Source organism: Aristolochia californica, unplaced genomic scaffold (assembly GCF_029961685.1).
Source record: "Aristolochia californica isolate CCGP_79_NKW_82.1479 unplaced genomic scaffold, dmAriCali1.0.hap1 SCAF_12, whole genome shotgun sequence".
Lineage (NCBI taxonomy): Eukaryota > Viridiplantae > Streptophyta > Magnoliopsida > Piperales > Aristolochiaceae > Aristolochia > Aristolochia californica.
In genome coordinates, this window is record NW_027181793.1 from 20,080,990 (window position 1) to 20,107,998 (window position 27,009).

The 27,009-nt window shown below is 38.7% G+C and overlaps 1 protein-coding gene across 1 annotated transcript; it reads right to left on the minus strand.

The window, feature by feature from the left end:
• Positions 1 to 1,585: 1,585 nt before the first annotated feature.
• Positions 1,586 to 27,009, minus strand: LOC137946667 (histone deacetylase 14, chloroplastic). The gene is made up of 11 exons (XM_068792993.1): positions 26,909 to 27,009; positions 25,651 to 25,907; positions 24,649 to 24,723; positions 14,783 to 14,884; positions 12,051 to 12,122; positions 11,404 to 11,460; positions 10,339 to 10,590; positions 9,152 to 9,333; positions 7,941 to 8,042; positions 1,772 to 1,846; positions 1,586 to 1,685 (listed from the first exon to the last, which is right to left on the minus strand). The coding sequence occupies exons 1-11, from the start codon at positions 26,946 to 26,948 to the stop codon at positions 1,586 to 1,588; spliced, it is 1,314 nt and encodes a 437-aa protein (XP_068649094.1). The 5' UTR covers positions 26,949 to 27,009.

Consider the following 27,009-nt stretch of genomic DNA (forward strand, 5'->3'; position numbering starts at 1 on the left):
TGGCGTTTTCACTATCAAGATTATGACCCAAAGACCTCGTTTTGATGCTCGAAATCATGATAAAAAAAAGCTCAAAGATGTTAACTCCTCTAAACAGCACTATGCACTTCAGTTTCCTTTTTGTTCTTGGAGGACTATCAACATATTATCATACAAGCCAACGAGAGAATATTGACTACAACCCTCATCAAAGATGGAGTAGCCATGAACAAGTCAATGACATAAGGGTAGAGTAGGATTTTTCTTAGCAGACAAATATTCCCTCCACTCTTGCTCCCAACAATTCTTACAACAAATAATTGGACTCATATTGGTACTTGGGATTGATCCTCTTGATGTCATAAACCACACTAAAGATATACAAAATAGAAGGTAAGGTTCAGCCAAACAAAGCATTTTTGGGATGTTGGGAAAATTTGCCTGTTCAATGTTTCATCTCTTTCCCAGTTCTCAGTCTGTTTGAGCAAACGGTCATCGGTAAAGAACTCTAAGTGAAGCCAACTTGTAGTGGGTGAGTGAGATTCTAAATCTGTATTGGTGGTGGCTGTGCGTCCACTTAAAAGTCAGTGGCAGCTCAGGAGAAGGTGGAGATCCTCATGGGTGGACAGGTAGCTTGGGTGATGTTTATCTATTTAACAACTTGGGAAGGAAGCCTGAGAGCAAAATTCAAGTTCCAATATGCATCATTTGCATTGCTTTCAATTAGGCTAGTCTATAATAGAAGGAAATGGTTGGGTTGGGAAAAGAAATTGACCTGACAAGTCCCATTTTGTTTGGCCTGTGCCTGATCCAAAGCAAATGGGATAGTGACTTCATTTGGACTTGAATCAAATCTTGATTGAAGCCTTAGGCATATCCCCATGAATCACTTGTTTAGGCCTATCTTGGTATATATTATTACCCTTATTTAAGACAAGCTCGAGGGGCCATCAACCTAGATTCAATTACACCTGGCGAGACAGATGCATCACCAGCCCCAGTAAGTGGGTGTCAGGCTGGCCATTTGGTGTATAGATCCTAACAACTACAAATGGTTGGGAGTATAGATCCTAACAACTACAAATGGTTGGTAAATGTCACGAAGAAAGGGAAAATTATTGTCATCTGTGTCGAGGAGACAATTGAAGAAGACAAAACCATGGAATGGTTCAAAGGTATAATCAAGGCCTCTTACAAAAATGGTTTCCAGCTCTCTTTTAGATCTTCAGTTTTTGCTCCTGGAAGTTTTAGTTTCTTCATTATACTTTGGCTACGAAATCACATCTAAACGTTTAACATATGTTACACATAGCAAGCCCGACCAACCGAAATGACAATATCCTTCGATTGAGACCAAATCCGCTGCAGTGAACTTATCTAAGGCTAAGATCCCATTAAAATATAACAACTATCTTATATTTCTCTCTCTCTCTCTCTTTTTCCTGTCTGTACAAGTAAAACATTTGTCTTTTCCCTTCGTTTTGCACGACAATTTGAACATTCTTGTTCAGCTTTCAAATCCCATTTGGTTGAACGTATTCAATTTCGTACCCTTCTGCATTCTGCTAGGAAGAGTAATTGCAGAGTAAATAGAAAGATTATAATATTAGTTAAACTGGATAGAGCTGAGAGTCCACGAGCTCAGTGGTGACGAGTTGAGTGCGTCAGAATCTCCTATGCCTCCATACGTAAAAGGAGCATCATCGCTGCACCAATCATGAGAAACATTTGCTTACTTTTTGAATGAGCTGACACTGAAAACTACTCTTTTGCTTCTGGGTGAAGCAATTACCTGACTCTGTTGAGTCCCCCACCGCCACCCATCAGTGCCCCTCTCACGAGAGATGTTACCAGTACCCAACAAAACCTGATACATAATAATGGAAGAAAGTAATTGAAGAGTAAAATCTTTAGTTCAAAAAGTGCTATCTGCTTCATCATCCCACAGTTGGAAAGGTGTTTTGAGTTTTTATTGGTCTAACCAGTGGTGCTGAGTTTATTGGCCTGATCAATATCTAGCCTCTACTGCTGTGTTGCACTGAGCATCACACATTGATATTACAGTGTAACACAAGCAACAAAGAGACTTTTGCTCATGAGAAAAAGGGTCCTAATGAAACAGCTGGTAAAAGGTTTGTCATGACAATTTTCCCATGCAGACCTTTTTTTCATTGGAGAAATTTGCTGTTAGAAAACAATTTTTCTTGACTGGTTTAATTACTGCAGCACAAATTAAGGAGGAGTGTATCAGCAAGGTTGATAACCAGTTCAAACCCTCTATTATCACAAGTTGAATCTTGGAAATAAGAATCTTTCAATCAACTTGAACTCATGCATTAGGTCAAGATGCCCCAATGCAATTTGGCCTAAAAACTAGGTTTTATGTCCACAAGTTGATCTGCTCAGTATGTTTGGTATATTATACCATTTTATGACTAGAAAAAAAAAGAGAAATTACATGTGTTTCTCTTACCTTGACTTCATTCTACCTGCTTGAATTTTTATTAACGTTTAATTTCACATTAAGAGTCTGGAACCCAAAAAAAAATTCAAAGAAACTGTTCAAAACCAAAGAGATTCTGTCATTTTGTCATTAAAGGTTAAAAAATTATATACTATATATTATCAATGTAGTAATGATAAGAATATTAGGAAAGAAATTTGATAAAATTGTGACAGGAAAATGTAAAAAAGGGCATTATGAAGAATACTTAACAGTAGTCACATTTATCGAGAGAAAAAGCGAAAAGGGAAGCTTTGAGATAGGTTGAACTTTATAATGCAACATGCAACAATGAGCAACCTCTCGTGTATGGTAAAAAGGCAAGCGACCAAAATTGACATCTGTAAAAATAAAGATTTGGGTGAAAGAAGAGGAGAAAATTGAGAGAAAAATGAGAAAGGAGAAGAATAACTTTTCGAAGAGCCTGATTGACATCGTTGGGAATTGTGCACGAATTCCCATACTCCTTAAATAGGGTTTTGAGTTACAAATTACAAAAATACCCCTATACACTTCATAAACATTAATCTCCTTATATCTCCCTAACTACACATCCTATGTACATGAAAATTTAACCACTGATATAATTTAGCATGCAAAATAAGGTTACATAAATAAAATTAACCATTGACATGGTAAAAGGACTAAAATACCTCTGGGGGATAAAATGACCAAAATACTTTAGGATGTATTTTCTAACACTCCCCCCTCAAGGTGGAGCGTATATATCTACGAGTCCCAACTTGCTACAAAATGATATAAATTCTCGCTTGCCAAGGGCCTTGGTAAAGACATCTCCCAACTGATCTCCAGACCGAACAAGCGGAGTTACTACCTCCTTTTTTATCATCTCATATCGAATGAAGTGGCAATCCACTTTAATAGGTTTAGTCCTCTCATGAAAAATTGGGTTACTTGTAATAAAAATCGTAGTTTGATTATCACAAAACATGCTCATCAATTTATCCTGGTTGAAACCCAACTCTCGTGAGACTAACCTAACCTGCATCAATTCGCTCACTGTATGAGTCATCGCCCTACATTCAACTTCTGCACTAGACCGGCTACAACATTCTACTTTTTGCTTCTCCAACAAACCAAATTTCTTCCTAGGAAAACAATATCTAGAGGTTGATTTTCTGCCAGTTTGGACCCTACATAGTTTGCATCAGAGAAAGCCACCATCTTCGTATGATTGTTAGGCCTAAAGAAAAGACCTTTTCCTGGTGCTCCTTTCAAATACCTCAAAATTCTTTGTGCAGCTTCTAAATGTACTTTCCAAAGACGTTCCATTAACTGGATGACTACACTTACTATAAAAGAAATGTCAGGTCTAGTAATTGTTGCATAAATTAACTTTCATACTAACCTTTGATACTGTGTTTTGTCATTTAATTCATCACTCTGCCCATCATGAAGATAATGTCCCACTTCCATTGGGGAATCAGCTAACTTGGATCCCAACAGACCATACTGTTGAAGCATATCTGTGGCATACCTACATTGTGTCATCACAACACCTTTACTTTTCGCCACTTCAATGCCCATAAAGTATTTCAATGGTCCAAGTCTTTAGTTTGAAAATACGCAGACAAACGAAACTAGGTATCCTCTATACCAGAAATTTCACTCCAAGATAATATAATGTCATCCACATAAACCAAAAACACTACAATTCCAGAGGACCTCTTCATCACAAACAAGGAGTGCACAATGCCTCCTCGAGAACCCCATAGATACCACAACTTGGCTGAATTTTTCAAACCAAGCACGTGGACTTTGCTTCAACCCATAAATCGCCTTCTTAAGTCTGCATACTTTATGTGTTTTCCCCTAAGCAACATATCCTAGAGGTTGCTCCATATATACCTCTTCTTCTAAATCACCATATAAGAAGGCGTTTTTAATGTCCAATTGACGTAGAGACCACCCCTGATTCACTACAATTGAGAGCAAAATATGATCAAACAACAAATGAGCAACAAGTGAAAATGTTTCAAATATACCAATACCAAAGGTTTGAGTCTACCCCTTCGCAACCAACCGAACTTTATACTACTCAATAGAACTGTCTGCATTATACTTGATAGTATAAACCCAGTGACAACTAACAACTTTGGCCCCAGATGATAGATCACACAGTTGCCAAGTGTCACGATCTATCAACGCATCCATTTCATCATCCATAACTTGCTTCCAATGAGGAGACGAGAAAGCCTCCTCCGCTGAAGAAGGGACAGTGCAGGTAGAATGGATAGAGCAATTTTTTTATAGGAGTTAGATAAGGAACAAAAAGACACAAACTGAGATAAAGGATATCGCATACCTTTACCTTTCCTAACACCCTTCCTGAGTGCAATAGGAAGATGTAGATCATCTCTAGGATCTTGAGACGAAGTAGAGTTATGGACCGGTGAGAGAGTCGGTGGTGATACTTTTTTCCAACGTTTATATACCTGTAATGGTTTCTCGACAGTGATAACTTGTGACGGTCCAACGGGCTCATCAACTAGTATAGGGATAACTGGTGCCAGTTCAGATGAGACATCAAAATGAAAAGGTAAAGGTACAAAAGAAAAAAATGGTACATCCTTAAAAAAGGTAACATCAACAAATACAAATGTTTTTCTAGTGGACAGGTAAAACATCTATACCCATTATGTGTACAAAAGTACCCCAAAAATACACACTTAGCTGCTCGGGGAGATAACTTATCCTGGAAGACCCAAACACATGAGGAAAGCAGACACATCCAAACACGCGAGGAGAAATGGAAAATAATGGCGCGGATGACAAAAGAACTTGCAAATAGATTTTTCCTTCTAACATAGACGAATGCATTCTATTATCCAAGAAACAGGTTGTAAGAACAACATCACCCTAATAAGACTTGGGCACATACATACGTATCATCATTGTCCTAGCTACCTCCAGTAAATGGTAATTCTTACATTCAATTGTGCCTTTGCTAAGGGAACAAACACATGATGTCCGATGAATAATTCCTAGTTCTTGACAAAAGACCGTTAACTCGAGGTCATTATCAGTATGCAAGACACGAAGTGAAACAACAAACTGATTTTTTTTATTTCATTAAAGAAAAGTTTGAATACATCAAATGCCTCAAATTTTCCCTTAAGAAGGTAAATCCAAGTACACTTATTATAATTATTGAAAAAGGAAATAAAATACCTATGACCAAATTGGCTAGTCACAGGATACAAACCCCAAATGTCTAAGTGCACAATCTCAAATAGATGGCTGGTTTTATGAGACGAAACTGGAAACGAACTTCTGTGATGCTTGCCCAGTTGACACGATTCACACTGAAAAGAAGAACTCGAAGGACTAGAAAAACTTGAGTTAGTTTTGCTGCAGACGGAATACTATTCTGTCGATGGTCCTCTAGGTTGTATAGCCCATCTCTCTCACGAGTGGAACCAATTGTCTTCCTTGTCGCGAGATCTTGAAAAAAACAATTAGTAGGATAAAATGTGAGAGAACAACTCATAGACTTGGCTAACTGACTAACTGACAACAAATTTAAAGGAAACTTGGGAACAAAAAGCGTTGATTGAGGACACAAAAATGAAGGAGTAACATTGTCTACTCCTTGAATAGAAGAGGTAGAACCATCTGCAAGATTAACATGTTTGACATAGAAACATTCAAATCGAAAAACAATGACAATATTCTTGACATGTGTCTAGAGGCTCCTGAGTCAAGAACCTAGGACGGTGAAGAGTGAACATGATAAGCTGTCATACTTGAGTCAACAGTGGTAGAGGTAGGAACTAGGATGGAAGCATGAGCTACAAATGTTGAGGACGAGGCAACAGAGATCTAAGCCATGCACTGAGCAAGCTGCCGTATCAATTGCTTCATCTCATCTGGAGCACCTGGTGTAATCGACATAGAGGAAACTAAACTCCTACTATCAGGAGTTGTAGAATTAGCCCGTGCAGGCTTTCCAAACATCACCCAACATCTGACAGAATAATGATTATTTCTGCCACAACGCACACACTTCCTTTTTGACTTACCATCACCACGTCCTCTACCTCTACCTACGCCCTCTCTATCTCAGCCTCTATCTCTACCTCTAGAGGAATCTGTAGGGGCTGATGTAGTTGGAAGCATTAAGAGTAGTGACTTCCATTATCTTAAACCCATTACTTGTTCCATGTACAATAGTCTTTTCAACTCTCATAATCCGATTAAAGGTGGTAAAGAGAGTAGAAATTTCATCTAAAGCTAACACCTGGGCTTTAATAGCATCAAATTCAGCACCTAAATCATCCAAATTTTTTGCAATAAGCAATTGATTTTACTGTTTTCTCAACTCATTCTCATCCGTAGTACACGGATGATATACACTGATTTCCTACCATATGCCAAGGAATACACTTATATTCTATAACAGTTCGATTTCCTCTTTTCAACCCCAAAAAATCTATATATAGCTCACAAACTCTAGAGAGATTACTCTCTTGTGCATATAAAGATTCCAAGGACAGCCACATAGTCTTTATTGTCTCACAATTCATCACTTGATTTCTAAGAGCAAAATCAATACTATTGACAATCTAGGTCATAACCTGACTATCTTTTGCTTCCCAATCATCCTTTGGAGGCACTAAGGAATCATCTCGGATAAACTTCAACTTCTTTCTATCCTTAAGATACATTTTGACAGACTTAGCCCAATTAAGATAATTAGGCCCTGTCAACTTTTCCATCAAACCCAGAATTTCCTGTAGCCAAGGTATAAACTTCTCCTGTCTCAGCCATAATACTGATATATGATCACAAAATAACCAATTTAAGCTTCCAGACAATTTTCAGATTTTTCACGTAGGCAGGCCCTACTCACAAAATTAGGGTTAGGGCACAAAAATAGGATATGCGTACTTCAACAATCCAATAACAAGTAATTCAAAACTATTTAAACCAATATCATGCAAAAGTAGTGGAAACTAGGGCTGATGTCATCTATTGGGTGATGATGCAGGCATCCAACATTAGGTTGGGTGAAACAAATCTCAAAAAACCCAATTAGGGCAATTATAGTGTAGAGAATTCTTCAGTGATTCATAAATACCAGTAACCATAAGGTTATGACAAAGAAATGAAGAAAAAAACATAACTAGATGAACCAACATAAAAAACCTATAGTTTTTCTCCTTCCAGCAGGTCGTCCTCTTAAAAAATGGCAAAAATCTGCAGTAGAATACTCCCAACAACGATCTACTGCTCTAATACCATGTAAAAATCAAGATTTGGGTGAAAGAAGATGAAAAAATTGAGAGAAAAAGGAGAACATTTCCATAAATCTATCTCACTTTCCTAATGGATAGAGATTTGCATTTCCATAAATCTATTTCGCTAATCTAATGGTCAGCTTGCTTCAACACCTAATCTTTTGACCACATGCACATTATGTTTCCAGAATCCTTACCTGTGTGTAATTACATCTGGGCACCTTGTAGTTGCAACATTACTAACTGTTTTGGCACGTTTGTACAATATTTTCCAAGCAAAGCTTTGGATGTGCATCAATCTGACAAAAGAATATCTGAGTGGGAATGATAAATTTTGAATTTCACAGAAACCATTAAATCATAATACAAGTAATAAGTCCATACAGCTTAAAAGATTTATACACAACAATAATGCAATTCAATTTTACATCATATATTCTGTGCATGAGCACGCATTAAGGTAATTCCTATAGGCAATGAATGTGCTTGATCTTCTGAATTGCTTCCATTACTTTCTTTGATGGTTCTTCATACAGAATGGCCGGGTTATCAAGTTTTGCTGCTAAACTCGGCTCACCGAGAAATGCCCGAAAACTATCTGCCACAGAATTTGAGAGAGACTGGAGGTTGTATCCACCTTCCAAGAAAAACACAACACGGCCACCACACAGTTGCTTGGCTAGTTGTTTAATGTTTAATGCAAGCATGTAAAAGGTACCCGTTGTAAATTGCAGGCTTGCTAGTGGATCCAACACATGGGCATCATAACTGATCAAAGAAAACCAGCAGAACATTTTAGAACTAGACTAAATTCTATCTTACTGATCAGCTTGTTCTGGCATAATATGAAAGGAAAAGAGAGAAGTCCAGAACTCATTAATGCTAGGATTGATTCAGACAGATACTGTAATCTCTGTTGGCTATGTTCAGGTCTAACATTGGAAACTTCCAATCACGGATATTACATGTTTAAAGATGTTATGTTTGGATGAATTGATTGTAGAATTTCTTTATGAGATAAACCAGATGGATGTGGAACATTTAAGATCATTACAACATGGATTTTGCCATTTGTAGAGTAACTAGGTAAGTGTTTCCATTTTTGGGTCATTATAGCCTATAAGATGAGACTATTATTATAGTTGAGGTAGTCAACAATAAGATTTACTCCACTAGAAGTGCCAGTTATCTTTGTGATTCTTTGGTAAGTAACAGAGTTTTCAATGTTATGAGAAGCTCCCTCCTAATCAATTCGTGCTTTTTGCGGTCCTTTGATTTCATATCTTGTTTTTGGCCCACTAAGGGACCTCCTCTTGTATCAAGCTGCTCTTGATGAAATATTCTTTTAGAGTGCTCCATGAAAAAAATGCATGAATGTATAATTAAATACAAAAACTTTGAGCCATACCCAGCTGAGACGAGAATGATATCCGGCTTAAACCTTTGTGCAGCAGGTGCAATGACCTCCCCAAACACAATCTTCATGGTACTATCACCAGATCCTCCAGGCAAGGGGAGATTTAAAGTTGTTCCTTCACCTTCTCCACTACCAACCTCTTCCATCTTACCCGTGCCTGGGTAGCTCCCACTCTGCATCAAGGAAATAGACTGAAACCCAATTAGATGTTTGGACGCTCAACGTGGGCAATGGTTTGTACAAAAGCATTCATCAAGAAATCAATTTTCAAAAACTTAGAGACTTTTTATTTCTTTCTAATGGCTAGAACTTGTTATCCCAAAACTGTACAAAACTCATCTTGACATGAGTCGAGATGCGCAAAATACAAATCACTCTAGTCAACAGTTACCAAGTGTAAAGGTATATGCCTTAGAATTGAAGCTATTATTTTAGAAGCCAATTCTTCTACTAATACTATATCTTGTTCTCTGTGTATGAGGAATTGTCGGTGCTCAGGATCAATGTAATTCTTGTCCAAAGATATAAAAGCCACTTTCACCTGCCCCTCTTTTAAGAGAAATCATACCAAATTAGAGAAATTGGTTCTATATTCTCAAACCCACACCTCCCACTGGCGCAAAAACCATAAAATAAAAAAATAAAATAAAAGAACATCTTTTCAGCAGCATCAACTTAGTTGATGTCTAGATTGCCATCCAATTTATTGCCAATCGATGGAATATGTAAACTCGAGTGTCAAACTCATAGGTATAAAAACACAGATCAGAACAGAATCCAACAAGTGACATGCACAAAAAACCATCTGTCAGAAGTAGTGTATTGTCAACAAAGTATTTTGTCAACTGCAGCCCCTTAAGAATAGCTTAATAACAGATGTAATTATGTAATCATGCATGTCTAGAGGGATTATTTTAGTAAAATGAGAGGAGGGCCGCCCAGTTAGATAGATTTGAAACATATTCTTTTGGTTTTCTGTCTTGTGCTCTACATTTCTCTTCTTCTTATTATTTCTCATCTTAATCTCTCTTGAGCTGTTTTTTTCTTCTCAATTTCTTCTTTAATACTCTATTCACTTCAGATTTCACAAGAGAGAGGATCTTATGAGAATCACAACAAAAGTGTTGCCAGATAAGCAAATGAAAGTTGTAAAAACACATGCTCCTATGATATTTTACCTGATGAGTTGAAATGAAGAAAATATCAGGGTCATCATAGAACACGTCATTTGTTCCATTGCCATGGTGAACATCAAAATCAATGATAAGAACCCGCTTTAACCCATGCACAAGTTGAGCATGGCGAGCTGCAACAGCTATATTTCCGAAGACACAAAACCCCATGGGACCATGAGGCACAGCGTGGTGACCAGGAGGTCTTACCAACGCAAATCCAACAGGTGGGTCGTCACAGATTCTCGATGTAATTACCTGAAAAATCAAATTTACTGTGATGGTTCTTTTAAGGAGGTATGCAAAGAGTACCTAGTTATAATATGGTCAACCACAGCCATCCTCAAGATTCTGTGGCCAAAATTTAAAAGATTTTCTTATTTATCGCAGATCAGTTTGACTTCATGGCAAAGAGATCAACTACACTGCAATTTTCTCACTTAGATGACATATCGAGGTATTTGGCTGTTGAGTGGGAAAACAGTCCTATAATGATAACTGTTAAGAAATGATATTAAGTTATTAGGTTGAGCAATAGGCTTGCTAAGTAACTAGTCATTTTAGGATGGAACTGAGCATAATCTAATAGTGGTATTAAAGCAGGATGTGTGTGTGGATTGATGCCCGTTTTGTGCCCCATTAGAAGTTTGGGTGTTGTGTACTCTATTACCCTCGTCTCAGGTCTGTTATGTATAAGCTTGGATATGAGGGAGAGTGTTAAATGGGAAAAAGTCCCACATTTGTAAGTGCTAAGAAATCATATTGGGTGACAAGATCGAGCAATAGGCCTCGTAAGTCACTAGTCATTTTGGGATGGAATCAAGCTCAATCCAACACAAGCTGAAAACAAAAAGAACACTCTTACATGGTCTTTTTAATTTTAAAGAAAGTATAAAATAGAGTACTAACAATTCTTTCACTACATTCTCCAAATATAATTAGGAAATAGATAGATGCCATTCGGAAAGTCATAAACAGTTGTAGAACATTGAAGAAATTAATTCCTTTTTTCATAGTAGAATTAGCACATAATTGAAAGAAAATGAAATACGCAACAGATTGGGGCATTACCACTGAGTCAACCAAGGAAATTCCAGCGCCTGCTGCAATAAGTGATTCCTGAAAAGTCTGTGGTAACAAAGCTGTAATAGAAGAGTAGACAAAAATGTTTACAATGAAGGATGATTTAGAATGATCCAAATCCATGCTAAGCTGGTGACTGAGGTCACCTTAAGAGATTGACATGATCATTAGATCAAAATCACTGGGATTGCTATTCCAACCCTGCTCATCTACTGGCAAGAGAAGAAGACGATTTTCTCATATCTGAACTGTAACTGGATAGTGGATCTGATATCATGGCATCAGAGACTATACGTCAAAGCAGCAAAAATTGGATGGCTCTATTTTCCAAAAGAAAATATCAGATGGCTGGAGGCTTTCTGAAAATGAAAAACTTGACTGTAGATCACAAAAATTTCATTTTGTGCTTTTTTAAATCACTTTTTTCCCCATTTTTCCTATTAATATATGACACTTATGTGACCTCAATGGCATTTTATTCTTTAAAAATCATACTCTGAACATACAGGTAATGATCAGGATCAGACAAGATCACAGGAACTCATATCCTTCACTGGAATTCATATCCATATTTTTTATGACTAGAAAGATGCTAACAGCCTTATTCAAAGAAGAGCAAAATTGACAGTACTTACAGCAGCAGTGGCATAGGTGGGTCCAGATCCATCTATAAAAATAATGCCGTCTGTGGAAGCCTTAGACATAGCCTACAACAAATTCAGTTGAATAAAACGTTTAAAAAAAATACAGAAACTATACCTTGATGTTTGAATCAAATATATTAAACTAATGCTCTGTTAATCTTACCATATGAAACAATATTTCTGTACATCTTGTATTGACAACTTTCAGAAAGCAAACTATTTTCAGAGGGACTCACATCTATCTATCTGTGTATATGATGTGTTGCCTGTAGGTCTACCCCAGCCAATTCTGTGGTTATGCTCTTTTAGGGAAGTGTATTAAGTTGGTAGAATTTGTGAAGGTAGATAGAATACTTTTATGACTTGAATTAAGTACAGTATTTAGGGTGAGCTGGTAGATTGTTGCAGCAGTATTTAATACAGACTAAGTTTTACATAATTTTTTGTTTCCTTATGTCCACTCTTGTAACAATATACGAAACAGGGGCAATTTGTAATTTTGTATTCGACATACAATCTTAGTAGTAGTCCCACCGCCCTGGATAAGTTAGGTTGGAAGTTTGATGGAATTACTTATCTCTTTCTCTGTCTAATACCTCTGTCAAATTGGACATGATTCAGTGAGGGGGATAGAGGGGCCTGCCCTCATGTTTTATCTTATGCCCTCATGTTTTTCAAAAGGACTGAGGTTATACTCTGAAATGGCTGAAATATGTTTTGATAGGCATAACCTTAAGATGGGTCATATCATGAGACAGCTACTCACCACATTCTCTTATGGCATGCAAGTTTCCTGAACTAGGACAATTGATGAGTGATCATGCCCTTGGTTGTGACCTTAATCTTAAATTTTATGGCAGTTCCAAAAGCAACCCAGAACCACATGAGGCTGGAGTGACTCTGATGGATGTGTTTACTTGATTTTCTCTACTCTAGTCATTGTGACCCAAGAGAAGCATAGTTAAGGCAACTTCTTCAAAAAAAAAAAGCATAGTTAAGGCCCTGCTCCAAAGGTAGAAAGTTTCATAGACTAACTTTTTCGTCTATCTGGTGGTGAAAGGAAATTGTAAAAGTCATAAGTTGGGCCTTGGGAAATTCCTTCCCCCATGGTTGTCTTTGGCATTTTTTATGAGATTGAGGACATCTTTGCCCTCTTGATCATCACATGAAAACAAACCCCCAGGAGGTGTGTCCTGGCAAAATCTTGCTGTAGCCAGCACTTTGTTGATTGACTATATGTGATTTGTATTGTCCTCTTTCCTTGTCAAGTAAAGTTATTCTTGTTCCTTCAGTTCGGATCCTTCATGTATCTTTCTTCTCTTAATGTAAGTTTTTTCTCATTATGACAACAAAAAATTCAAATGGATTTAGAAATTTTTGAAAATATATAAAAAGGGGTACAAACAGAATAACTTGACATTGAAGTAGAAAAACCCATACTCTTCTAACAATTACAAGGCTGAAATCGAAAAAAGGACCAGGGGAGGCTACTAAAAAGTGGGACATTTTTGTTAACTTGTCTCAAGCTTCATGCCTAAAATCAACACACTTACTAGTTCTCAAAGTACACAACAAGACTAACTAGTTCACAAAGTACATAGCTTACAGAAGAAAACAATACCTTCTGCATCAAAGAAACTAAACTATAGAGAAACTCCATTCTTTCATTTCTTTTAATTAGGTAATTGTACTCATCCACATGCAGATGTTGAATCCAACATGAACAAACAAATCAGTATTCCTATTTAATAAAATAAAAAAAAATAAAAAAAAATCGGTATTCCTCAAAAAGGTTCTCCTGGCTCCCTTTACAATTGAAGCCTGCCAATTTCCACTTCTTAAAACTCCATGTGAAAAACAGATTCGAATGTTTCCTTGCCAATCCATAGCCAAGCACATCTTTCAATTTCAACCAGGTTAAAAAGACAGATCCTCAGCTTGTATTGAGGAAATAAGACCTCACATCATTTTATCACTCATACAAGTGCATAGATTAACATAATCTACCTGTCAAACTCTTGGAGGTTGACCTTTATAGAAATGCAAACACCCTTATATTCATTTTTTTATGAAAAATATTTATACCCTTTATAAAAATAAATGTTTGAAAAATTATTCATAGCAGGCTACAGAAATCTTGATGCAGGCCTTAAGAGATATTGTTATTGAAGGATGTATATTTACATTTCAGCAGAACGATCATTTCCAAATGTTAATCTGTCCATATTTTGGAAAGAGTTCCTGCATTGCTTGCCCTTGGTAATAATGTTCAGTGCAGGCCGCATATGTAACTTCTATGCTATTTGCAATTTTAAAAACCTGGGAAAGAAGCAGAATATGGTCGTGTAAGTGATGTGGTTCCATCTAATTGCAGAAATATGAGTATTGTTTTCCATTTATTCAAGAAGATTAATCCAGATGCATAACCACACATGTAAGTTATTTTAGTAAAAGACCTTCATAGACTCAGATATTTGACCTTTAAGGAGTTTACTTCAACAAATTTCTTGATAGTAGATCTCCTGTTACAACAAGGCAAAATGTGAAGTTTGGAAGACCAGTGCTCCAAGTTCATTTACTGCCAGTAAAGATTCAAATGTGAAGCATCAAGTAACAAATTATCAAAGACAGAAAAGGTCCAGGTTAAACTTCGTACATTTTGTCATCACTGCTAGTCTTTATGACATATGGCATTTAATCAAAGGCAAGGGGAAATATAGTACCTTCTCTAGACCTTTGATATAAGCTCTGGAATGAACATTGGCTATATCATCCACTGTAGCAGGACTGATGTTTTGTAGTTCAGTCACCTCTGAGCCACGGAACTGGAAAATAACATGCATATAGATTCAGAAAGAGGAAAAGAACGAAAAGAATGTCATTATAGGAATACTAGATGTAAGTAAATTATTTAAACACTAAACAACAATTCAGCATAGGTACTCAATTCAGTATTGAGATACTTGATGTATAACTTTCAAAAATGGCAATGGAGACAATAGAAAAGCAAAATATATATAGTTTTTGAATAAGGCACGAAATTTCAAATAATTTTTGTTGCTGTAATAGTCTTTTGTTTTTTCTTCTGAAAGGGATTGTCAAATTGTGTTTTGATCAGATATTCCATAGGGAGATTTTGCATTATACTTTTAGTTAGAAGCGATAAGTTATTTATTAAAGGCAGTTTTGTCACTTAAACTCATTTAGGTATTGTTTATAAAAAAAGGATATTTAAGTCACTGTACCTGTGTAATCATGTTTTGACTTAATTAAAGGACTGTGGTGTTGGTGGACCGTTGATCAATAGCCACATGAGGGGTTAATAGTGTAAGGTCATAGATTCGAGGTACACATGGTTATAGGGGTTCGTCCTCTCCTCTTTTAATTTTTTTTACTTCTTCTGTCATTATTGGGTCATTTATAACACTTTAAAGACTTGCATATTCTTAATATTTTGTTGGAATTTGCAAGAAGAAAAGGAAGGGAAAAGATTCAGGTTTACAGTCCCTTCTCCCCTATTTATAATTTAAAAAATTAAAATTACATCCATGTCCCCACAACTTGTAAACCCTAGGAGTCTTGGTTTTAAGGGAAAACACATTCCTAGAATATAAGTAAAATCTAAGCATATCTTCCGATAAAGAAACAATTCAACTCAAAAGTTCTACGTGGAGATGCTAAACTCTGGTTATTACACAAGGTCGTGACTCACTTACTACCAACACGAGGTAATCAGTAGTAAAGATAAGGGAGAGACGAAGATGAAGGAGCGACCTTTGGAGCGGCGACGGAAGGAGTGAGTTGACAAGCAAGATGAGGGATCATCGTCAATCGGGAAGAAGGCCCTATCAAAATTTGGGAAGCAGGAGGAAAATCGTTCCCTACACCTCAGCAAGACAGCGGCTGTGCTTATTCCCGACACTGTGTTTCCGCAGCAAACAAACGGAGGCAATCTGCAGGCGACAACGGAGGATGGACCCTGGAGCACAGTGAAAGGAAAAGCAACCAGAAGAAAAGAAAATGGGAAACCGGGAGACAGAGCATGGCGATACGGCGACTCTGCGATCACAGTGACTCTAAATCAGCAGCGAAATAACAAGGTGGTGAGAATCACGCTACGGAACGGCCGGAAAAGTTCTTTTATCTCGATTCCCATGGCCGCTCTCTCGGACTTCACCCGCTGTCTGGATGATGCTCTTGTCGGACACGACCTGAGACTCCGGGAACTCAGAATTGGAGACATCTCTTTCTCCCTCTCTGTGTTCAGGAAATATGGCATCCAAGAATTGAAGGTGATACAGAGACGAGAGCTCACCATAATGGCTCGAGTATACCTACTGGAGACGCTCAGGCAGATCCAGTGCTGGAAGGAGATGCGGTCCGTAATTTTGGAATTCGGAGAGAAGCATTCTATATATTTCAAGCCGACGATGGGGACAGTAAACCTTCCTCTCAACAATGATCCTCGAAATTTCCCTCCGTTAATCCAACCCACTCAGAACCGTCAAGCCTCCCAACCACCGACCCCCGTACCACGCCCCCCAACTTTCTCCCACACGACACAGCAACTCCCTACCATAGATCTACTGCCCGAAATATTCGAAAATGGAAAGAAAAACCTCACTACCGGCTTGATCGTAGAATCGACCTCTAAGAGGTGGAACTGCGACAACTTCAAGATTTGGTTCGGAGATTTCTTTCGAACACAGCCCAGGGTCGCGAGGTTGGAGCCACGGAAATTGCTGATTCTTCCAAAATCGATGGAGGAAACGGAAGTAATACTGGAAAACAGGAACTGGCTCCAAGAAGGTGACCTATGTGTTTCGCAGTGGACTGAAACTACAATATGCAAGCCCCTTGGCCAATGGATCTCGATATGCGGCCTTCCGGTCGAGCTGTGGACGATGAAGGTACTCAACGCGATTTTTGCAACCTTCAAAAAGATCATCAAGTGGTCGGACGCCACAATGGAGGGAACAAACCTTGAAGTTGCGAGGGCCTTCGTTGATGCGAACTCACGCTGGAGTGAGAAGTGCTTCCAAAAGCTCTGCTTCGGGGGAAATTTCGCGTGGATAGAGGTTTCTTTTGAGGACCTCTGCATATTGTGCCCACCGGAACGGTGCCGGACGCGAGGACGAAGAAGCACGACCTCGGACTCAGCTTCTCAGAGCACTAAACGAGTCAACTCCGGAGACATGAGTCCATATATCTCCCACTCAGGTGAGTCATCCCCATCCCCGAGTCTTGACTCAGTTCTAAATTCAAAAAAGTTTTCAGCAACGAGCTATCCCGAGATATCCCCCATCCCGAGACCCATTGTCTCCTCTGGGAAAATGGGGTACGAGCCAGTAACACTTCTGCCGAGTACCAGTTGCAGTGCGTCAGAGGGTGCCCTCCCGAGGAATATTGATGGCATGTCAGAGCTATTCAATTCAAATCAGCCTTACCTATCTGGGAAGACGGTAGGTGTGGTACCAAACTCTTTAGTCTCGAGCCCAACCTTCGAAAAAGCAAATAGGGGTAACGTTTCAAATAAGACCCCTTCCGGAAATTTTAAGAATCACAGTCCACTTTCAAATTCAAAGTTGATGAATCAGGAAGTCTCTCCGAAACCAGTTTCTGCCTTGGAAAGCGAGCCTATCCACTCCCTGAGTGCACAGGGCACGCAGAACAAGCTCCAGTCTGTCCCTGATTCTCCTGAACAGTGTTCTGATTATGGCTACTCTTTCCGCACCGGCATGGCTGATTTTGAAAATTCCGGAAATATCCTCTCTCTTTTCTCCACCTCTTTTCTCTCACCCTCCCCCACACCCGTCAAAAATATGCCACCTGATTCCCATTTCCAGAAATACCCTTCCCCCCAGAAAGACTATCCCAATGACCCTGACACGCAGAATGGTGAACTCGATGGGTACAAGCAGGGTAGTCAATCCTGGACTACAGAAATCAGAAAGGAGGACTCTAATATCAGTCTTGAAGATAGCTCCTCAAGTCAAACAAATGGCACAAAAACTCTCTTGGGAACTGGGAACTGCGCCCGATATGGACCCTGAATCTAGAAGATCAGAGAGGCAGATGGAATCCACCCAAACTCTGAATACTCAAATGGAGAACACCAATCTGAATTTTTCCAACCCAATTCCAGAAATACCCTCCACTCCACCCTCTCCACCTATCCTGACCAAAAACAGAAGAAGAAGAAGACAAGTGGAAACCGCCCTTCACAGGAGGCAATCTAACAGACTGGCTAAGAAGATGAGCATGGTTAAAACATCTCTCACTCCAAATGATAGATCTACTCGTCTGGTGAAGGCCCTCCAAGTTCAAAGTCATAAGTATGACGATGAAACATGGCAAAATATGATGAGATTGGCCAGCATATTGGGGGTTGTTTACAAGGGTCAGTTACCGGGAGACACAATCACATCAGGAGTACGAACCCGAGATAGTAAATGATTATGCTTTCATGGAATGTCAGAGGTATTGGCGCCGCCCGAAAGCGCGGCATGATATCAAGTTTCCTCGCTCAATTCAAGGCTTCTATAATAATCCTCCAAGAAACCAAATGCCAAGAAATGACTGATGCCATCGCAAAAGAGCTCTGGTCGTGTCCCTCAATTAAATGGGAAGCTGTGGATGCTATTGGTCACTCAGGAGGTATTCTTCTAGCATGGGACTCAACTTTCTTTGACTCTATCAACATCATTAAGGGGCAGTATTCACTAGGTATTCAATTTCGTGATCTCTCCTCCGGGAAACTCTGGTGCGTGGGAGGAGTATATGGTCCGACCAGATACAGAGATCGGAACTCTTTTTGGGAGGAACTTAATTCTCTTAAGCAGAATTGGAATCTCCCATGGATCTTTGCAGGAGATTTCAATGCTATCAGATACTGTCAAGAAAAAAAGCCTTCGGCAGTCCGAAATTCGGCCTCTATGCGAGGCTTCTCTGATTTTATTGGGGGATGTGGGTTGGATGAGGTTTCCCTATCTGGGAAGAATTACACATGGTCAAATGGACAACAGCAACCAATTCTTTCAAAACTGGACCGATTCTTGGCTTGTCATGACTGGATGCAGCTGTTTGAGAACGTCACGGGTAGAGTCCTCAATAAGGTGGGATCTGATCATTGGCCTATTATGCTGACTACCACATTTGAAAAATGGGGACCCTCGCCTTTCTGATTTGAAAACTCTTGGCTTATGGAGGAAAACTTTGAACAACTTATCAATGATTGGTGGGATGCGGGGCCAAATCTTGGTAGAAGGGAGTGGGCGTTCCCTCTAAAGTTGCGGTACTTAAAAGAGAAAATTAAAGAGTGGGCCAAGAGTAGACACACTTCTCTGTTACTTGAAAAAGGATCTCTTATCTCTCAGATTGAGACACTAGACCTGGTGGAGGAACAGAGACATTTAAATCCTGATGAAGTCTCTCGCCGAAACTCTTTAAACAATAAGCTAAAAACTATCCTGCACCAAGAGAGGATCCGATGGAAGCAACGTGCCAGGTTTAGATGGTTAAAGGAGGCAGATGCAAATACAAAGTTTTTTCATGCCATTGCCTCGACAAAAAGGAGATCCAACCGAATTACCTCATTATGCATCAACAATGAGGTAACATCGAGTCGGACCTCAATTACTAATGAGTTGGTTCAGTTTTTTACAGGTCTATATTCGGAGGAGTGTACCAACAGGTCGAGGTTCCAGCACATTAATTTCTCCCGTATATCCACAACAGCCGCCTTACTTCTTGAATCCCCTTTCTCGTCTGAAGAAATTGAGCAGGCAGTATTGGGCATGGAAAGTGACAGAGCTCCGGGTCCTGATGGTTTTAATGGAGATTTTTTGAAAAAGTTTTGGCCCAAGATTAAGGAAGATATCAATGATATGATCGGAGGTTTTCACAGAAATGGCATAACATTCCGCAGCATCGGCGCATCCTTTATCACTCTAGTTCCTAAGAAAACAACTGTGGAAAAACCAGAAGACTTCCGGCCTATCAGTTTGGTCTCGAGTGCATACAAAATTATTGCAAGACTCCTAGAGCGCCGTTTGAAGACTTTGCTTCCCCTTGTCATCCACAAAGGGCAGGGCGCTTTCCTCAAGGGAAGAGAAATTTTAGACTCCGCAATGGCTGCGCACGAGCTTATGGATCACTTCAAACGTAACCAGGAGCCGAGAATAGCCCTCAAGATTGATCTCGAAAAAGCTTTTGACCGTGTCAACTGGACCCTACTGGATGAAACAATGGAAAAAATGGGATTTGGAGAGAAATGGCGTTTTTGGATAAGAAGCTGTGTGGGCTCAGCAACCTACTCCCTGATTCTCAATGGTTCGGTATGTGGTTATTTTAAAGGCACGAGGGGAATAAGACAAGGTGACCCTCTATCCCCTCTTTTATTCAACATAGTAGCAGAATTTCTCTCAGCCATGTTCTATTCGGCGGTTGACCTTGGATGGCTCTCCCCAACCAGCTCTCAACAGGCTTTCAATATACCGATTTTGCAATATGCGGATGATACCATAATTTTTGGCATCGATGATATGGATACTGCTAGGAGGATAAAAGCAATATTAGGGCTCTTTGAAATTGCATCAGGTCAGAAAGTTAACTGGAGGAAGACCTCTCTCATTGGTTTTAATGTGAGGCCAGAAGACCTTGAAGGGATGGCAAATCTATTTGGATGCTCTACGGATGCGCTTCCAGCGAAGTATCTTGGCCTTCCTCTGTTTCATGGGCGTATTTCCCAAAATCTGTGGATCCCAGTGGTTGGAAAGATTGAATCCAGGCTAGCCAGTTGGAAGGGGCGACTTCTTAGTAAGGCAGGCAGACTAATTCTCCTTAAATCTTGCATTGCTGGCATCCCAAACTATGCACTATCTTTTCTGCCTTGCCCATCCTCAATTTGCAAAGCCATAGATAAAATGAAAAGAAGATTCCTATGGAGAGGATCAAGTGACTCTTTTAAATATCATTTGGTCAAATGGAATGAAGTTTGCCTACCTAAAAGATTGGGAGGACTAGGGCTTCGGAAATCAAAAGATATGAACAAAGCCTTAATGCTTAAATGGATTTGGAAGTACAACACAAACTCCTCCAATCTTTGGAAGGATATGGTTCGCGTCAAGTTGGGCTGGAATATGCCATGGTGGATGGCTGGAGGAAACCGGAGAGGACTATCCTCAATATGGAGATCTATATTTTTGCTTCTTCAGAATTTCTCTTCAGCCTGTAGATTTTTTGTGGGTAATGGAAGATCTCTCAAATTCTGGGACGACTGGTGGACAGGACAGGCACCTTTACGGAACTCTTTCAGCACTCTTTTCCTTCTATCCACTCACAAGGAAATTACAGTTGCGGATGCTTTTGAGGGAGGGAATGTGAACCTACATCCCCGAAGGGGTTTAACTGACATGGAGGCCATGGAAGCCAGCAGCCTCTTAGATGCTCTGAAACATGTCAGAATTTGGCCTTCCAATGATGACAAACTCATTTGGTGGCCTGACAAGAGTGGGAAATTCTCAGTTGCTTCGGTATATGGCTACATCAACGGTTGGGATCCGACGCAAAGGGAGCATGACATCAACTTTGTCTGGAATCTTTGTGCCCCCCCTAAGGTAAAATTTTTCATGTGGAGTGCCTGTCAAAGTAAAATTCTCATGGCTGATGTGCTCAGAAGAAGAGGTCACCCATCAATAGATCCTCTATGCCCTTTCTGCCACAGTGAAGATGAATCCACCAGTCATACTCTTCTTCAGTGCCAGTTCTCATGGACTGTGTGACCTCTATTTTAAGCAAATTGGAGATTCAATTTTGTATTGCTGCCGACCTGATAAGATTTTGCAAGTCGATTTTGGGATATCCCCTTCCTGGCCTCGGTAAACAGATTATCTCAGCTTGTGCTAGTTTCGTTCCATGGGGGCTTTGGAATGAACGAAATAGAAGGCGGTCTGATGCTAAAAGTGAATCTGAGGCTAGAGTTGTTGATAGAGTGATTGGGCAAATATCAACCTGGTTATTGACAAAAAAAAACCTCTCCTCTTTCAAAGGCACTGACATTCAAGACAACTGGAGCAATTTGGCGAGGATGCACATTGGAGCTAAAATCCCAGTTATGCAGGAATGGACCCCTTCGGAAACTGGCTACCTAAAACTAAATTTTGATGGATCTTCTCTTGGAAATCGCGATATTGCGGGATTTGGGGGCGTTATTTCAGACTCAACTGGGAACAAATGTCTTTCCTATGCTGGTCCTTTAGGCATTTCCGACTCAATGTCGGCGGAATTACATGGCCTTCTTAATGGATTGCGGGTGTTCAAAGACAAATGTAGTGAGCCTATTCACATTGAAGGGGATTCCAAGGTGGTGATTGGTTGGTGCCAGCGCAATTCTTCTCCCCCATGGAGGCATTGGGGCGTTTACCAGGAGATTTTGGATATCGTTTCTTCCTTTTCTTGTATTTGGTCTCACATTCTGAGATCTGCTAATTCGGCAGCAAATGTGTTTGCCAAGGAGGGAGCTTTCCTGCAATCTCTCGTTGTACAGGATTTGCGCCCTCCACTTTTGTAGTTTTCTCTTCCTTCCTTTTAATAATAATACATCTTCTTCAAAAAAAAAAAAAAAAAACACGAGGTAATTTTCAATCAACATCCCCCAAGTTTGATGGGTCAAAGTTGAAGGACAGAAAGTAATGTTTCTGCAGCCATTAAGAAAATAGAAAAAGAGAAAAAACAAAAGGATAAGTTTACCCAATAGGGAACAAAAACCAGAACTTCATTAATTAAGTAGAAGATAATTTCCTTGTTACATAGGAAGCCTTTTATAGGCACAAAATCTTAGCACAACAGAAGGCATCTTTGTTCTCCCATTAGAGTGAAGCAATTCCAATTAAAAGTTATTAAATCTGTAGTTCTAACTTGCTCGACAGGAAATGTCTTACTTATAAAGTTACTAACTTCAAAACAAAGACCCTGGACATAAAACAGTAAAGTACTACTAAGAAATAGAATAGAATTGAAGCTTTTAATTAAAACACTAGTTGCAATAAGTTGCAATTCAAGTGATGTATTTTTTTTTTTTGAAATGATAAGTGATGTATTTAAAAAAAACAGGAAGTTACTATTAGACTTCTAATTACAGTAAACTGCCTTTCAAAATAGAAGATTTAGCTAAAACACCAAGTTGGTATGTAAGTGGCAATTTCAACAAAATAAACATAGCAATTTATTTTTTAGTTAAAACTTCTAACTATGGCTAGCTGTCATTATTTTAGACTTTCTATTTAAACTTAGTTGAAATGGGAAATTTCATGAATAGTTTTCCAATTAAGAATTTTGTTAGATTGAGCCCGATTCAAACCCAAAATGACTAACCATTTAGGATTTTTATTGCTCAAACTTATAGCCCCATATCATTTCTTAACATTTAACAATATGGAATTTTTTCCCACTCAACACTCTCCTTCACGTTCAGGCTTACACATAAAGGGCCAGAGACATAGGCACAAACTCTCAGTAGAGTACAAACTAAACCCTAGCGCACACAAACATCCTACTCTCACAACACTGTTTGATTGAGCCAGGTTTTATCCCAAAATGACTAGCTACTTAGAAGGCCTATTGTGCAACATTATTACCCGATAACATTTCTTTACTTGTATCAATGTAGGAACCTCAACAAATTTCTATATTAGAAACTTGAGCATAAAATAGGAAATTTAGCTCTCTTGGAATTCAGCTTCTTTCTCTTTTGGCTGAGCCTTCTCTCTTGAAGTTGAGTCTCCTTCATTCTTCTTCTTCATAAACATGAGTTACCTTCGGGTGTTCTCACATCTACAAGTATTATTGAGCTAACTCTATCACATTACTACAACCAAGAACCATTGAACCTGCTCTAATACGATGAGAAAAACATCAAACCCAAAGCTCAAGCTTAGAGTGCAGAGGCCCAACTCTAGTTCTTATACAAGATAGTGAACTACTCTACTACTCTTGAGGGACAATTTTCATTAGTAACTTAAAGAAGCTATTAAAAACTTGTCCTTAATAGAAATAAAATACTTATAAAGAAAATCACCCACAAAATTGTCAAGCAAGGGAGAGAGTGAGAGAGAGGACGGGAGGGGAGGAGGGACAAGAAAGAAGAGAGAATAACACTTTGTCGTCCCAATATTTGCATAATCTAGCATAGTAGACCTTTAGAACTATTCATGAATCATGTCTATAGTCACCAATATTAGATATTCATGATACTATTAAGGTTGATAATAAATTAAATATTTAGACATATTTTGCAGAGATCCAAGTATCAGAGTGAAGTAGGGATTTCATCTCAAAATGAAGAGAATCTAATTAAACATGATGGAAGACTACACAAGGTGTTTAACTGATTTCCAACAATACTATTTTAAGATACAAAATTATTAGTTTACTACATTCTGATATCAAATGATGCGATAATGCACATAGTTCAGATGGACATGTAAAAGGATCAAATAGCATGAAGTTGAATTAAAATTTTGGAGAAATACATTCAAGTAAATAAAACAGCCAGTGGAATAGAAACAGGTAAAGTAGCTGATTCTCACACCTTTGGGGTCAGCTCTGACTTTTCAAGAGCACTGATGATAGCAGGTACTCGTAGGTTACATTCAGGGTGAGCTTCCTATAAAGCCCAAAAGGTTTTGAAGAATGTTAGTAGAAGAGAAAACAAAAGGAAGATGAGAAAACAAAGGAAAAATATGTGACAAGGAAATGCATTCTCCTCATCAGCAAAGATAAAGACATCAGAAGACTTGAAATTTAAATAAGCTGAGTTAGGTATTAAATTGTTGTCAGCCAAAGAGGGATTAAAAAAAATCATCAGGGGATGCCTCTTTGAGATGTTTCAGTACAATATATCACACATTAGGAAGAACATTCAGATATCTTCATCGGTTCCTTCCCCAATGACTACCCAAAGTTACAAGGACACTTCCCACTTAATAAGCATTCGATCTTTTGAAGCCCAAACCAGTGTAGGATTATTGTCCCTCGCACAAAACCTGGCACTCTCAGAAAACTAGCCTCTACCATAGAGCACATGTATGACTATAAACTAATGAACGTCTTTTAAGACAGAGAGAATACACACAAGGCTCATTGAAAACAAACATGGGCTTTAGATACCATGTTAAAGTTGGATTGATTCCTCATAGAATGACAAGCCAAAGTTACGAGGCACCTTCCCAATTAATAAACATAAGATCTTTTGAATCTCAAATCAATAGGGGACTATTATCCCATACACAACATCTCTCACTCTCACACAACTAGCCTAAGGCATGGATCTCATGTATAACTATAGACTGGCAGATATTTTTTACCCACTAATAATTATTATGAACTGAAGAGCAATTATTTTGTTCCATTTATTGACTTACTCTTTCTAGCTTATCTGAATTTGATTATACAAACACACTCAAAAACCAAAGGCCTTGGTGAGACAAGAACCCAAAATCTTGCACAAAAAACACCCACATCAGATTAATATAGTAATATTTCTGCATTGTTGACAACAACACTGCAAATGCTACAAATCTGATAGTATTACCTTGTTATGACCCATGGCAGGGGCTGCATAATAAAGAATACGTGCATCAGATGGCTGGATAGTAGAGAAAGATGAATGAGGATTCTCCTTGATACCACTAGAACGTCCAACCCCATTGCCTATTGAAGAACACCTCAACTTTGATCTTGGTTTTACAGAGGGACTCTGAGATAAAACAAATGTTTTGCTTTTTAAACAATAACCACAATGGTTCTGCAACTTAGTCATTGTATGGCAAGTCAAAGGGATCACAAACCCTGGGAAAGCAAGGAAAAAAAGTAAAATCAGGATGAACCAATGGACATTATATGCAATAAGAATAACCTAGATATAAAAATAAAAGGATAATGGTAAAAGAAAATTTAATGCAAGATAGAATTCTTAATACTAAAAATTCTTGTTTTTTTTTTAAAGATGTCGGAAAAAAGTATACTCTAACAAAATGGTCATAAAGTACTCATGTGCTTGTAAGTTATCTAACATTAACTAGACCTATCTGCACCATATCAGCCCACTAAAAGGTGAAGTGGACCAAATAAGAGGGAAAACTGAACATTCCCATCACCACTATTTACCAAGCAAATATCCAGTTGTAAGTTTAGATGAGGCATCTGAAACCCAAGATCAAGAATTTGAGCGTTTTACAGAAAAGGGTACATAATGTCAAATTGCTTGCAAAGCTTACAAACATTAGACGCAGGTAAGTCTATTTCGTACCTTTTCAAGGGAAAATCTATAAGTCTTGCTGCAACAAAAATAAATCAACACCCGAGTAAACTCAACGAGTTTATGAAAATGTAATGTTGTAAATGCTATTTTCAAAGGCATTCAAAATAAAAAGTAGCCTCAGAATTATGTCACTAGACCACAAGATGCTGTATTGAGAAATTTAATGCAGGTTCAGCTGAAATTCAATCATTTGCAAATGTCCAGCTCATTAGAAATCACGGAAGAAAATATTTGAACTGTCTACAACAAAAGCTAATTAACAGGTAGTCCATCTCATCATGTATTTTGATAACTCCTATTTAAATATCAGTATCCACTAACTCGATGTCATCTGCACGGATAGTAGCCAGAGCAGACCAATTAGAATTGCTTCCCATCACAGAACTGAGAAGGACATGTAGCATATAAGATTAGAACTAAACTGAAGAAAGCATTCTCACTATAACCGAAATACGACAACTTGTGTAGTAATCCGCTAAGCTAGCGGAAGATACAAAGAGTGATATTTCCGTCGCCGAAAACGGGCTACCTGTAAATGATGAAGGTGAAACGGTACGAGAGAGCCCCATGCGTTTGCTTCCACACACCGAATCACAGTGGGAAGCTTAGCTCAAACGTCAATTGTGGACG